The sequence below is a fragment of the Oratosquilla oratoria genome, chromosome 2 (assembly GCF_046742065.1).
Source record: "Oratosquilla oratoria isolate Oo_2021 chromosome 2, ASM4674206v1, whole genome shotgun sequence".
Taxonomy (NCBI): Eukaryota; Metazoa; Arthropoda; class Malacostraca; order Stomatopoda; family Squillidae; genus Oratosquilla; species Oratosquilla oratoria.
Genome location: NC_134778.1, coordinates 16,498,681 through 16,514,897, shown reverse-complemented (window position 1 = coordinate 16,514,897; position 16,217 = coordinate 16,498,681). Strand labels below are relative to the sequence as shown.

Below are 16,217 nucleotides of genomic sequence, written 5' to 3'. Positions count from 1 at the left end.
TGATGCTGGAGTATTGAATTTGGTGGTCATTCTTGAAGTTGTTGTTAAAGTGTGTGAAGTGCCAATGTGATTTGGGTGTATGGAAAGGATGAAGAAAGACTAGCAATGAGGAAATGGAAAGCAGAAGTGGGTGGAGTGAGCCTGAGAAGAGTGAGAATGATATATATGTGATGAAGGTCTTTGGTTGCATGTACAGTAAGTCCTTGTTATATGGTACATATGCGTTCCTGAAAACCTTACCACAAGTTGAAGTTACCATATACCAAACCCATTATAACATGTAATAATAGGATATGGCAGATGTACCTTCTCCCTGCTCTTTGCTCTTCAAAATATCTAGCGGATACCGTATCTGAATTTTTCTTACCATAAATAGAATCGAGGGTAGTAATTACCACATACCGTAACTGTGAATTTACTGGATAAAGAATTACCATTTAAGGAGGACTCACTGTACTGTATTATGTTTTTTGAGCAAGGACAACAGAGTGCAAAAGATAAGAGTGAATGGACGAAGGGATGATGTGGTCCAAAGGGATGTTCTCATGTACTTTATAATCTATCTTAAATAGATGAGAAGGGGACACCATACGATGAAGTGGTGGACACAAACCAGCTCCAGCTATTAGGTTTTTGCTGTGTAAGAGTTGCACCTTGCTGCATTACTTTTGACCCTAGCAATGTAATAGGGGACAGGGCAATCATTAATATTTCAAAGTGCCGAGGTGGAGAAGTGGTCATATGACTTTCTCTTGTGATTTGGGAGTGATCTTTGATTTAGGCACTGTACTTGAAGGGGAAAGGACTTTTGGTGTGTGTGTATTTACCTAGTTGTATTTACCTAGTTGTATTTTACGGGAAGGGGAGCTATGCTCGTGGGGTCCCGTCTTCATATCTCATTTTATCTAAACTATTTTTAAATTCATGTATTGTTTTTGCACACACCACTTTCTCATCTAACTTGTGTGTGTGTATTTACCTAGTTGTACCTAGTTGTATATTACGGGAAGGGGAGCTATGCTCGTGGGGTCCCGTCTTCATTTCTCATTTTATCTAAACAATTTTTAAATTCATGTATTGTTTTTGCACACACCACTTTCTCATCTAACTTGTTCCAACTGTCTATTACTCTGTGTGGAAAGCTGTTCTATTTCAAATCTCTTCTATAGCTGTCTTTTTTTATTTTCTTTCCATGTCCTCTTGTATTTCTGTCATCCCATTTTATCAGATTCTCTCTATCAGTAATTTCTATGCCTTTCATGATTCTGTAAATAGCTATCAAATCTCCTCTCTCTCTTCTTTGCTCTAGTGTCTGTAGTTCAAGTTTTTGTAGTCTCTCTTCATATGATAGTTTTGAGAGTGTTGGTGCCAGTTTTGTAATTGCTCTTTGTATTCTTTCAAGTTTTTTTATACATTTTTTTGTACTTGGTGACCATATTGTTGCTGCATATTCTAATCTTGGTCTTATCAGGGTGATTAGGATTTTCCTCACCATTTCTTCATCCAGGTATGTAAATGCTACTTTGATTGTTCTTATTAGATTATAAGTTTCTCCAAAAATCTTATTTATATGTTTTTCAGGTGACATATTATTCATAACAATGACTCCCAGGTCCTTTTAATTTTCTACTTTTTTTATTCCCTCTTCTCCCAAATTATATGATCCTGTTATTCTGTTTTTACTTTTTCCAAATTCCATTATACTGCACTTTTTTGTATTGAACTCCATCTCCCACTTCTTACTCCATTCCTGTACTTTATTTAGATCTCTCTGTAGTGATTCACAATCTTCTTCAGTTTTCACTCTTTTCAGTAGTTTTGCATCGTCTGCAAAGAAGCTCATATAGCTTTCAATTCCTTCATCCATATCATTAATATATATAGCAAACATTATTGGGGCCAGGACTGTTTCCTGCGGGACACCGCTAATAACTTCATTCCATTTTGAGTGCTGGTTTCTTATCACTACACTCATTATTCTTTCTTGCAAAAAGTCTTCCATCCAATTTAGTAATTTACCTTGTATTCCTCCTTCAGATTCTAGTTTCTTAAGCAACTTCTTATGTGGTACTTTGTCAAAAGCTTTTTTTAGATCTAAAAATGCACAATCAGCCCATCCATCTCTTTCTTGTATTATATCTATTAGCCTTGAATAGAAGCATATTAAATTGGTGACGCATGATCGTCCTTGTCTGAATCCAAATTGCCTTGGATTTAGTACGTTGTTTTTTTCCAAGTATTTTACCCATCTATTTTTGATAATTCTTTCACAAATTTTTGCTATTGTACTTGTTAGAGAGACTGGTCTATAGTTGGTAGGTTCTTCTTTATTTCCTCCTTTATATATAGGTACTATATTTGCTTTTTTCCAATCTTCTGGAACTTTTCCTTCTTTCAAGGAACTGCTTATTATGCTATGTATTTTGTCTGCCAGTTCATTCCTGCATTCTTTCAGAATCCAGTTTGCTATTTCATCTGGTCCATGTGATTTTCTGACATCAAGATTACTCAATTGTATCAATATTTCATTCTTTGATACTTCTATTTTTTCTATAGGGGGGACTTTCTCTTTCCATTCAATCTCTTCAGGTTGTATGTTCTCCCTTGTAAACACTGATTTAAAATGTTTGTTCATAATTTCCGCCATTTCCATTTCCTCAGTGTATTCAACTCCCCCTTGTCTTAATTTCTCCAAGTCCTGTTTGTTTTTCAGTTTATTGTTTACAAATCTGTAGAATAGTTTTGGTTGATCTTTACATTTTTCTATGACGTCTTTTTCATATTTTCTCTTTTCCTCTCTGCATGTTTGTACATATTCATTTCTATAACTGGTATATATTTTCCATTTTTCAGGTTTTCTGTCTTTTTTCCATCTGGTCCAGGCTTTGTCTCTTTTGTCTCTTTAACTCCCTACAGCTTTTGTTGTACCAGCATTTTACATATTCTTTTTCTTGTTTTTGTCTTGGGACATACTTTTCCACTCCTTTTTTGTAAATTTTTGTCAAAATATTCCATTTCTTTTCCACTGATGTTTCTTCTTTGTATATTTCTTCCCAGTTTTCTTGTTGAAAGAATTCTCTTATTTTATCAAAGTTTGTTTTTTCATACATCATTCTTCCTTTTCTATATTGTTCATTTCTTTTCATATATTTTTCTTCATTAAGTTCCAGTTCAATCAATATGTGGTCACTTTTACCTATTGGTGTTTTATATTCAATCTTGTCCACTATTCTAGGTTCAGATGTAATTAATAAGTCTAGTCTCGATGGTTCTTCTTCATTTCTATACCTAGTGTTCTCCTGTATCCATTGTGTCATTGTGTGGTCAATAATCATCTCAAGTAGAGCGTTTCCCCATGAGTCATCTCCACCCTTTACTGTCATTTCTTCCCAGCAGATTTCTTTGCAATTAAAGTCGCCCATCATAACTATTCTTCCTCCATCTTCCATTATTTTATTTAATGTTATCTTTGTGTCCTCTAACATACTTTTATGTTCACTCTCCTCCCATGAGGCTGTTTTTGGAGGCACACAATTGATCACAAATTTTCTGCTCTTCTTATCTCTGTCTTCCACTTCTATCATAATCATCTCTACTGTATTCTTTCCATATATGACACCTTTCACGTTTATATCCTTCTTTGTCAGGAACATAACTCCACCCCCTTGCTTTTTCTCTCTGTTTCTAATCCAATAATTGTATGCATCATGTCCTACACTGTTGGGTGGTAGTGGGCCTTTTAATTTTGTTTCTACAATTCCCATTATGTCTGGTTCTTTTTCTTTCAAATAATCATTCAGCTCATTCAATCCTGTTATTAATCCATCTATATTTGTGTAAGACACTCTTAGTTTTCTGTCACTTCCATTGTGTTCTCTGTTTCCCTTATGTTTTTCTTTTGTATGTCGAACTTCCTTAGTTTCATGTTCACTACTCTCCAATAGAATCTCTCTTTCTCTGACTCCGTTCTGTTCTCGTTTTTTGCCTTAGCTTCCAGTCTTTTCTGCTTTTCTTCCTCTCTTTCCTCTTTATTCATTTCTCTTTTTATCCATATCTTTTTGTATTGTTCACTTGTTGCTAGTTTCCCTGTTTTGGATAAGATATTCTCTGCCGTTGTTTGTGACTTGAATTTAATCTTAATTGGTCTGGTCTTGTCTGTGCTATACTTTCCGAGTCTAAATTTCTCTTCGATTTGTTTCATAATTTCTGGTTCATCTTCCTGAACTGATTCTAGTAATTGGCTTACTTTTTCATTTTCCTCTTTGATTCTTGTGGTTCTATCTGTGTTGTGTTTCTCTTCCATTCCTAATATAATTATACATTTCTTTTTGTCTGCTAAGTCTCTTACTATATTCTCCTTCTGTCTCATCACTTTAATAACTGAGTTTTCAGTTTGCTCATTCATTTGCTGTCTGATTATGTCAGTGAATGCAACCTTGCTATTTTCTTGAATTTTTTTCCAACCTCCTTGTTCTCCATATTATTCTCCTTTAAGACTTTATTCTCATCTTTTACTTCTTTTAACTGTTGTTTTAATTCTTCAATTTCCTTAGTTAAGTTTTTGTTCGCCCTCTCTAGTTCTTCCAATTTTTCAATTCTTCGTATTATACTGTCAACATTACCGAACCTACGCTCCAAGTCCTCGTTCATCTTATCGACCTTCTCTTCTAGTCTTGTCAGTCGGGGGGGGGGGGGGTGTTGTGTCCCCCCCACCCTCTTTAAATCCCTTGAAAATATTCTCATCACTTTCTACTATATTGCTCCTATCTATACCTCTAATCTTCACATTCCTATTAGACATGTCGTCATCATCCAGCTCGTCTTGCGGTCGTTTGTCTACCTTTCGGCGGCCCGTCAGGGCCAATTCCTCCACCTCCTCATTACCTTCCATTTCCCCAGCAATCCCTCCCCCTCTCCTCTTTCCTTACTTTCCCACTACCCCACGAGCAATTTCCCCCCACCCTGCAAATACAAAAAGGCACTTCTCTTTGCGTTGGGATCCACAATCTGCACTTTTCTTCAGAACGTTCTTCAAGCCGTCCGTTCGTTGAAAGTGTGTGTGTGTGTGTGTATTTACCTAGTTGTATTTTACGGGAAGGGGAGCTATGCTCGTGGGGTCCCGTCTTCATATCTCATTTTATCTAAACTATTTTTAAATTCATGTATTGTTTTTGCACACACCACTTTCTCATCTAGCTTGTTCCAACTGTCTATTACTCTGTGAGGAAAGCTGTTCTTTTTCAAATCTCTTCTATAGCTGTCTTTTTTTATTTTCTTTCCGTGTCCTCTTGTATTTCTGTCATCCCATTTGATCAGATTCTCTCTATCAGTAATTTCTATGCCTTTCATGATTCTGTAAATAGTTATCAAATCTCCTCTCTCTCTTCTTTGCTCTAGTGTCTGTAGTTTAAGTTTTTGTAGTCTCTCTTCATATGATAGTTTTGAGAGTGTTGGTGCCAGTTTTGTGATTGCTCTTTGTATTCTTTCTAGTTTTTTTATACATTTTTTTGTACTTGGTGACCATATCGTTGCTGCATATTCCAATCTTGGTCTTATCAGGGTGATTAGGATTTTCCTCACCATTTCTTCATCCAGGTATGTAAATGCCACTTTGATTGTTCTTATTAGATTATAAGTTTCTCCAAAAATCTTATTTATATGTTTCTCAGGTGACATATTATTCATAACAATGACTCCCAGGTCCTTCTCATTTTCTACTTTTTTTATTCCTTCTTCTCCCAAATTATATGATCCTGTTATTCTGTTTTTGCTTTTTCCAAACTCCATTATACTACACTTTTTTGTATTGAACTCCATCTCCCACTTCCTACTCCATTCTTGTACTTTATTTAGATCTCTCTGTAGTGATTCACAATCTTCTTCAGTTTTCACTCTTTTCAGTAGTTTTGCATCATCTGCAAAGAAGCTCATATAGCTTTCAATTCCTTCATCCATATCATTAATATATATAGCAAACATTATTGGGGCCAAAACTGTTCCCTGCGGGACACCGCTTATTACTTCATTCCATTTTGAGTGCTGATCTCTTATCACTACTCTCATTTTTCTTTCTTGCAAAAAGTCTTCCATCCAATTTAGCAATTTACCTTGTATTCCTCCTTCATATTCTAATTTCTTAAGCAACTTCTTATGTGGTACTTTGTCAAAAGCTTTTTTTAGGTCTAGAAATGCACAATCAGCCCATCCATCTCTTTCTTGTATTATATCTATTAGCCTTGAATAGAAACATATTAAATTGGTGACGCATGATCGTCCTTGTCTGAATCCAAATTGTCTTGGATTTAGTACGTTGTTTTTTTCTAAGTATTTTACCCATCTACTTTTGATAATTCTTTCACATATTTTTGCTATTGTACTTGTTAGAGAGACTGGTCTATAGTTGGTAGGTTCTTCTTTATTTCCTCCTTTATATATAGGTACTATATTTGCTTTTTTCCAATCTTCTGGAACTTTTCCTTCTTTTAAGGAACTGCTTATTATGCTATGTATTTTGTCTGCCAGTTCATTCCTGCATTCTTTCAGAATCCAGTTTGCTATTTCATCTGGCCCATGCGATTTTCTGACATCAAAATTACCCAAGTGTGTCAATATTTCATTCTTTGTTACTTCTATTTCTTCCATAGGGGGGACTTTTTCTTTCCACTCAATCTCTTCAGGTTGTATATTTTCCCTTGTAAACACTGATTTAAAATGTTTGTTCATAATTTCTGCCATTTCCATTTCCTCAGTGTATTCAACTCCTCCTAGTCTTAATTTCTCCAAGTCTTGTTTGGTTTTCAGTTTATTGTTTACAAATCTGTAGAATAGTTTTGGTTGATCTTTACACTTTTCTATAACATCTTTTTCATATTTTCTTTTTACCTCTCTGCACTTTTGTACATATTCATTTCTATAACCAGTATATATTTTCCATTTTTCAGGTCTTCTGTCTTTTTTCCATCTGGTCCAGGCTTTGTCTCTTTTGTCCTTTAACTCCCTACAACTTTTGTTGTACCAGCATTTTACATATTCTTTTTCTTGTTTTTGTCTTGGGACATACTTTTCCACTCCTTTTTTGTAATTTTTTGTCAAAATATTCCATTTCTCTTCCACTGATGTTTCTTCTTTGTATATTTCTTCCCAGTTTTCTTGTTGAAAGAATTCTCTTATTTTATCAAAGTTTGTTTTTTCATACATCATTCTTCCTTTTCTATATTGTTCATTTCTTTTCATATATTTTTCTTCATTAAGTTCCAGTTCAATCAATATGTGGTCACTTTTACCTATTGGTGTTTTATATTCAATCTTGTCCACTATTCTAGGTTCAGATGTAATTATTAAGTCTAGCCTCGATGGTTCTTCTTCATTTCTATACCTAGTGTTCTCTTGTATCCATTGTGTCATTGAATGGTCAGTAATCATCTCAAGTAGAGCATTTCCCCATGAGTCATCACCACTCTTTACTGTCATTTCTTCCCAGCAGATTTCTTTGCAATTAAAGTCGCCCATCATAACTATTCTTCCTCCGTCTTCCATTATTTTAGTTAATGCTATCTTTGTGTCCTCTAACATACTTTTATGTTCACTCTCCTCCCATGAGGCTGTTTTCGGAGGCACATAATTGATCACAAATTTTCTTCTCTTCTTATCTCCGTCTTCCACTTCTATCATAATCATCTCTACTGTATTCTTTCCATATATGACACCTTTCACGTTTATATCCTTCTTAGTCAGGAACATAACTCCACCCCCTTGTTTTTTCTCTCTGTTTCTAATCCAATAATTGTATGCATCATGTCCTACACTGTTGGGTGGTAGTGGGCCTTTTAATTTTGTTTCTACAATTCCCATTATGTCCGGTTCTTTTTCTTTCAAATAATCATTCAGTTCATTCAATCCTGTTATCAATCCATCTATATTTGTGTAAGACGCTCTTAGTTTTCTGCCACTTCCATTGTGTTCTCTGTTTCCCTTATGTTTTTCTTTTGTATGTCGAACTGCTTTATTTTCATGTTCACTACTCTCCAATAGAATCTCTCTTTCTCTGACTCCGTTCTTTCCTCGTTTTTTGTCTTAGCTTCAAGTCTTTTCTGCTTTTCTGCCTCTCTTTCCTCCTTATTCATTTCTCTTTTTATCCATACCTTTTTATATTGATCATTTGTTGCTAGTTTCCGTTGTTTGTGACCTGAATTTAATCTTAATTGGTCTGGTCTTATCTGTACTATATTTTCCGAGTCTGAATTTTTCCTCAATTTCCTTTATAATTTCTGGTTCATCTTCCTGGACTAATTTTAATAAACTGCTTACTCTTTCATTTTCCTCCTTGATTCTTGCGGTTCTATCTGGGTTATGTTTCTCTTCCATTCCTAATATAATTATACATTTCTTTTTGTCAGCTAATTCTCTTACTATATTCTCCTTCTGTCTCATCACTTTAATAACTGAGTCTTCATTATGTTCTTTCAATTGCTGTTTGACTATGTCAGTGAATGAGACCTTATTCCCTTCTTGGGTTGTCCTCCAATTTTTATCTTCTGTATCTATTTTCTCTCTGTTTTCATTACTATTCTTCTTCAATTTCTCATTCTCCTCCTTTACATTTCCTAACTGTCTTTTTAGGTCCTCTATTTCTTCAGTTAAGTTTCTGTTTGCCTTCTCTAGTTGTTCCAACCTTTCAATTCTTTGGAAAATGGAGTCAACATTACCTAACTTACGTTCCAAGTCCTCTATCACCTTATCAACTCTCTCCTCTAGTCTTATCAGTCGGGGGGGAGGGGTTGCGTCCCCCCCACCCTCTTTAAATCCCTGGAACATATTCTCGTCACTTTCTACTGTATTGCTCCTCTCTATACTTCTAATCTTTACATTTTTTATTAGACATTTCATCCTCACTCAGCCTTTTGTTTACCTTTCGCTTGTCTGGCTGGGCCAAGTCTACTCCCTCCTCATTTCCTTCCATTTCCCTCAGTAATCCCTCCCCTTTTCCTCTTTCCCTACTTTCCCACTATTCCACGAGCAATTTCCCCCCCACCCTGTAAAAACACTAGGCACTTCTCTTTGCGTTGGGATCCACAGACTTCAGTTTTCTTCAGAACGTCATCCAAGCCGTCCATTCGCTGAAGTGTGTGTGTGTATTTACCTAGTTGTATTTACCTAGTTGTATTTTACGGGAAGGGGAGCTATGCTCGTGGGGTCCCGTCTTCATATCTCATTTTATCTAAACTATTTTTAAATTCATGTATTGTTTTTGCACACACCACTTTCTCATCTAACTTGTTCCAACTGTCTATTGCTCTGTGAGGAAAGCTGTTCTTTTTAAAATCTCTTCTATAGCTGTCTTTTTTTATTTTCTTTCCGTGTCCTCTTGTATTTCTGTCATCCCATTTTATCAGATTCTCTCTATCAGTAATTTCTATGCCTTTCATGATTCTGTAAATAGCTATCAAATCTCCTCTCTCTCTTCTTTGCTCTAGTGTCTGTAGTTTAAGTTTTTGTAGTCTCTCTTCATATGATAGTTTTGAGAGTGTTGGTGCCAGTTTTGTAATTGCTCTTTGTATTCTTTCAAGTTTTTTTTATACATTTTTTTGTACTTGGTGACCATATCGTTGCTGCATATTCCAATCTTGGTCTTATCAGGGTGATTAGGATTTTCCTCACCATTTCTTCATCCAGGTATGTAAATGCCACTTTGATTGTTCTTATTAAATTATAAGTTTCTCCAAAAATCTTATTTATATGTTTCTCAGGTGACATATTATTCATAACAATGACTCCCAGGTCCTTCTCATTTTCTACTTTTTTTATTCCTTCTTCTCCCAAATTATATGATCCTGTTATTCTGTTTTTGCTTTTTCCAAATTCCATTATACTACACTTTTTTGTATTGAACTCCATCTCCCACTTCCTACTCCATTCTTGTACTTTATTTAGATCTCTCTGTAGTGATTCACAATCTTCTTCAGTTTTCACTCTTTTCAGTAATTTTGCATCATCTGCAAAGAAGCTCATATAGCTTTCAATTCCTTCATCCATATCATTAATATATATAGCAAACATTATTGGGGCCAGAACTGTTCCCTGCGGGACACCGCTTATTACTTCATTCCATTTTGAGTGCTGATCTCTTATCACTACTCTCATTTTTCTTTCTTGCAAAAAGTCTTCCATCCAATTTAGCAAGTTACCTTGTATTCCTCCTTCATATTCTAATTTCTTAAGCAACTTCTTATGTGGTACTTTGTCAAAAGCTTTTTTTTAGGTCTAGAAATGCACAATCAGCCCATCCATCTCTTTCTTGTATTATATCTATTAGCCTTGAATAGAAACATATTAAATTGGTGACGCATGATCGTCCTTGTCTGAATCCAAATTGCCTTGGATTTAGTACGTTGTTTTTTTCCAAGTATTTTACCCATCTACTTTTGATAATTCTTTCACATATTTTTGCTATTGTACTTGTTAGAGAGACTGGTCTATAGTTGGTAGGTTCTTCTTTATTTCCTCCTTTATATATAGGTACTATATTTGCTTTTTTCCAATCTTCTGGAACTTTTCCTTCTTTTAAGGAACTGCTTATTATGCTATGTATTTTGTCTGCCAGTTCATTCCTGCATTCTTTCAGAATCCAGTTTGCTATTTCATCTGGCCCATGCGATTTTCTGACATCAAAATTACCCAAGTGTGTCAATATTTCATTCTTTGTTACTTCTATTTCTTCCATAGGGGGGACTTTTTCCTTCCACTCAATCTCTTCAGGTTGTATATTTTCCCTTGTAAACACTGATTTAAAATGTTTGTTCATAATTTCTGCCATTTCCATTTCCTCAGTGTATTCAACTCCTCCTTGTCTTAATTTCTCTAAGTCTTGTTTGTTTTTCAGTTTATTGTTTACAAATCTGTAGAATAGTTTTGGTTGATCTTTACACTTTTCTATAACATCTTTTTCATATTTTCTTTTTTCCTCTCTGCACTTTTGTACATATTCATTTCTATAACCAGTATATATTTTCCATTTTTCAGGTCTTCTGTCTTTTTTCCATCTGGTCCAGGCTTTGTCTCTTTTGTCCTTTAACTCCCTACAACTTTTGTTGTACCAGCATTTTACATATTCTTTTTCTTGTTTTTGTCTTGGGACATACTTTTCCACTCCTTTTTTGTAAATTTTTGTCAAAATATTCCATTTCTCTTCCACTGTTGTTTCTTCTTTGTATATTTCTTCCCAGTTTTCTTGTTGGAAGAATTCTCTTATTTTATCGAAGTTTGTGTGTGTGTGTGTGTGTATATATATATATATATATATATATATATATATATATATATATATATATATATATATATATATATATATATATATACACACACCAAACAGGAATATCCCTTTATTAACACAATCATATGACTTCCCACTCATTCTTCACTTACCTAATATAGGGTAGTATTATGTCATCATATTCATCTTGCTTTTTCATTTCCTTCCTCCTCCATTTGGGAATGCTTGTATCACTTGGAAATTCAAAGCTGCAAAATATGTACATATATATATATATTATATAATAATAATAATAATAATAATAATAATAATAATAATAATAATAACAATAACAATAATAGCAACAACAATGATAATATAACAATAATAACAATAATGATAACAATAAAAAGACAATAAAAAATTAAATACAATAATAATTATCTAATCTACATATCAAATACATACATCATACATACATATACCAAAGGCTTTTTTCCCCCTTATAAGGGAGGTAGCCAAAAAACAAGGGCATAAAAACCACTCCCACCCATTCCATTGCTATCACACTCCACTTCCCTCCACCCTCTACCCTCCCTCTTATCTTGGCACCACCTGGATGACGGGTCATCCCTGCATCTTCTCCACTGCCCTGGGTCAGAAGCAGTGTCACAAGACACAGCACATCCACAGCAAGGCCACTTCATTAAATCGGCAACCCCCCCTCTGCGTCCCCTTATGCAGAAAAGGAGAAGACGGAGAGAAATCCTTTTGGGCTGTGTCAAATTTTTCTCACACATACTACCTCACACCCCATCCGCCACCCACTCCACCTCATACATCACAACATCATCCATATACAACCATTCTCCATTCACCCCTGTCTTCTGTCCTCTCCCATCCTTCCTCAACAATCATTCCCCTCTTCCCCAAAGCCCCTTTTTCACTATCCACTTTTGTTAATGAATTTCCAAATAACTTGTAATCGTACTTACTGTTATTTTTACCTATGTGCATAACCTTGCATTTCCTTGTGTAAAATTTCATTAGCCACTTTATCTAAATATTTCTAATCTTTCAAACTGCTGAAATTAATTTGTTCTCTGATTTCAGAGAAACAATACTGACTAACCAATATATACATACAATCATACAACAATGGCTTCTTCCCCCTTACAAGGGAGATAGCCAAAGTCAAATGGCATAATTCCACTCCCACCCATTTCATCCCCACACACTCCACTCCCATTCACCACCCCTCCCTCCCTTGCTCTTTTCTTGGCTCCTCCTAGATGACAGGTCACCCCTGCATCTCACCCATAGCCCTGGATCAGAAGCAATGCAGCAAGACAGCACTTCCACATCAAGGCCGCTTCATTTAATCAGTGACCCCCCTCCATCCCCTCATGCAGAAAGGAGAAATCCCTCTGGGATGCATCTAAGTATCATTCATACATAAACAATCCCTAAACCCCCCATCCCCTACCCAATCCCTCCCATGCATCACAACATTAACCATATACAAAAATTCTCTATCTCCCATATCTTCAGTCTTCTCTATTCCTTCCTCAATAGACATCCCCTTCTTTCTCAACACCCCTTTCACCCCATCCATCCATCTCATCCTTGGTCACCCCCTCATATTCACTCCCTCTACCTTCCATGCTTTTTTTTACTAATCTTTTTTCACTCATTCATTCCATGTGTCCAAACCATCCCAATACTCTTACATCACCCCTATCTCCCAATTCCTTTTCCACTCCCACTCTCCTCCTCACCTCCTTATTTCTCATTCTATCCAGCCATTCCAGACATTTCATCTCAAGCACATTTAAATTCTTCTTTTCTTACTCATATATTTCAGGTTTTTGCTCCATACAGTGCTGTTAGCACAATCACTCCTTCATACAATCTCCTATAAGCATCTATTCCCAAATGTCTATTTCTCATTACATGTTTTAGTCCCCCAAGGCATTTATTTCTCTCAATCTACATTCTACCTCCACCTCCACTCCTCACTTTCCAGCCACATGTGCCCCCAAATATCTAAAGTTATCCACTTCCTCCAGTCTCTCTCCCTTAACACTCACTTCCAATTTGCTGCATCCTCTCCCCTCGTACATCTCATCACCTTACTTTTACCCATTTTTACCTTCAACCTTTTACACACCTTCCCAAACTGTGTCACTCTCTTAATCCCTCTTCTGATCCTACTATAAGCACAGTGTCACTAGCATACAACTGTTTTATTTCCCTCTTTTCTCAATTTTCTTTAACCATCTCCAGTCCCCTGCCCATTACCTTTGCATTTATCTCTTGCACCACCCCATCCATGTACACATTGAACAGCCATGGTGAGATGACACATCCCTGTCACAGCCCCACCTTTACTTCAAACCACTCACTCTCTCCATTTCTAATTCTAACACAGGCTCTACTACTCTCGTAAAAACTCTTGACTGCCCTTAACAGCTTTCCCCCTATCCCATATATCTGCAAAACATCCCACAGTACCTTCCTGTCTATTCTGTCATAAACCTTTTCCAAATCCATAAAGCCCCAAAAACACTTTGCAAAGGCTTCTTCATATATTTGTCTTACCACAAAATCTGATGATGCAATCCCTACCTTTCCTAAACCCATAATGTTCCTCACCAATTACTCCCTCTGTTCCTCTCCTAATCCTCTCAATCGAAACCTTCCCATAAGCCTTCCCAACTACACTCAACAAATTGACCCCTCAGAAAATACTACACTCACATTTGTCCCCTTTTCCCTTGTGAAGTGGAACTATACAGGTACTCAAGTTCTCTAGCACTCTACCCTCTTTTAGACAAACATTAAACAATCTCACCAGCCAGTCCACCATCATTGCACCTCCCTTTTAAAGGCACTATGCATGACACCCATCTAACCCAGGTGCCTTGCCTGCTGTCATCACTTTAACAACTGCTTTCACCTTATCTTTGCTTGTTTCTCCCCATTTTCCTCATCATTGTCATTTTCTTAGCGCCTCCCACTGCAACCACCTTTCCCTCCCTATCCTCCTTCACATTATAGCTTCTTATAAAACCTGAGGTTTTAATATGACTATACAGTATACTCACCCTGTGGCCTCAATGGCATCTTCCAAGTAATATTCCACCACTGGGAAGGTGAATCCAGGAATGTGAATCATAGGGGCATTACCATAATATTCAGAGAACATTTCTGCATTCAATGTTGCACTCATAAGCACAAGCTTCATGTCTGGCCTCTGAAAAAGAAATGAGACAAAAAAATGATGGCTTTCTCACTCTACTCTAGAAAAATGTAGGGTACTGCAGCTTCGAGTGAGAATTCAAATTTATCCTCAGTATAAACTGAAGAAAATTCCCATACCCTCCAAATCTACAAAAAAAAAAAAAAAAAATCACCCAAGTTAAAATGACTATGGCAATTCTCCCATTGGCTCATACACTACACGTGCCCAATATTGGAAACTAACACATAGGTTATTTGTGGTATGGGGCTGACAACCCACTAATGCTATATTGCAATAGTCACTGGACAGCCCCATAGGTCACCCTGTGAAGAAGTGAGCATATGAACACTGGTTGTCCAAAGAAAAGAGGAACCAAGGCACAGAATAAAAAAGGTGGAAGGGAAACAGAAGGCCTTCCTTACAAGTGGAAAGAAGCCTTTACATATAGGGAAAGGTAGATGTCTGGGAACATTATCAAATGCCTTATCTATGTCTGTAGTCACCATAATCATTCTCTGTGGTAGAACTTTTTTGTTGAATCCACCGTGCACCTAGTGAATGATACAATTAAGTAGTGAGCTTGTATTTACCCAATTGTAGTATACAGAAAAGGAGCAACGCTCATTGGGTCCATATTTAGATTTCAATTATAAAGCAAGTAAAAATCATAGTTTAATTACTTTATCTTAAGAACTGATATACCATAATTATATAGAGTGGAATCGGCATCAGCATTGGTAACTAAGAGTGAATAGGACTCGGCATCAGTATTGGCATCTGCAACTAATGGTAAATAGGAATCGCCATTGGTATCGGCATCAGCAAACAAATGGCATCAGCACACCCCTATCATAGAGCCATGAAATAACTGCTCCAAATCTGTGACCCACAGGAGGATAAATCAAACAGCTGATGTTAAGCTAGTGTCAGGTGTGAAGGGGTGTAGCCCATTTGCTAAGTACTTTGAGCAGTTCCTCATGGGTGACCCTTCAAGCGGACAGTTTCCCCCTCCATGGTATTTAGGTGGTGGTTCTTGATCCACTGATATACTAATCTCTGCCCTCTCTGACAGAGGTCAAAGAGGATGTAAGTTGAAGGGTGGAAAGGTAGCTGGCATCTGCATCATCAGTGAAGAGTTGCTGAAAGCTGGAGGTGAGGTTGCATACAATACTGTCTGCTGTCTGGCAGTCTAGTACCATTCCCTCTCACTGTAAAAAGGGTCTGGTCATCCCTATCAGGAAGAGGAAAGGGGACCAACAGGACTGGAACAACTATTGCAACATCACACCACTCAGTGTGCCAGGTAAGGTGCTTGCCCATCTATTGCTGACATGAGTTTGTTCACATCTACCAAGATTTCAGAGGCCTGAACAGTCTGGGTTCATGCCAAATAAGTCAACAACTGATCAGACCCTAGTGCTTCATATTCTTGTGAAGTTCTGATACAAGTTTCAACAGGGGTTTCTTGCAACTTATGTTGATCTCAAGGTGTTTAAATCTGTGCATCATGGGGTGTTCTGGGATCTTCTGTAGATCCACAGGATTCCTTCAAGAATTATTTATTGACTTGATATCTGTCTGGGACAGGGAATGCTGTAAAGTGTGGAGGAAGTGTGTCTAGCTTCTTTCCTGTTAATTCAAGAATGAGGTAAGCTTGTGTCCTTGCCCCGACACTTTTCAACACCTGCAGGGATAGGTGCTGTACATAGTTGTCAATCAATGTAG

At 36.7% G+C, this 16,217-nt stretch overlaps 1 protein-coding gene across 1 annotated transcript in view; it reads right to left on the bottom strand.

Annotated features, from left to right (window-relative positions):
• Positions 1-16,217, bottom strand: part of Rhau (ATP-dependent RNA helicase Rhau) — a 125,714-nt gene that overhangs the window by 55,028 nt on the left and 54,469 nt on the right. The window contains exons 11-12 of the mRNA XM_076205440.1: positions 14,356-14,504; positions 11,422-11,517 (exon numbers count right to left, since the gene is read on the bottom strand). Of these exons, the coding sequence (XP_076061555.1) occupies positions 11,422-11,517; positions 14,356-14,504 (245 nt within the window). The remainder of the gene's footprint in view (positions 1-11,421; positions 11,518-14,355; positions 14,505-16,217) is intronic.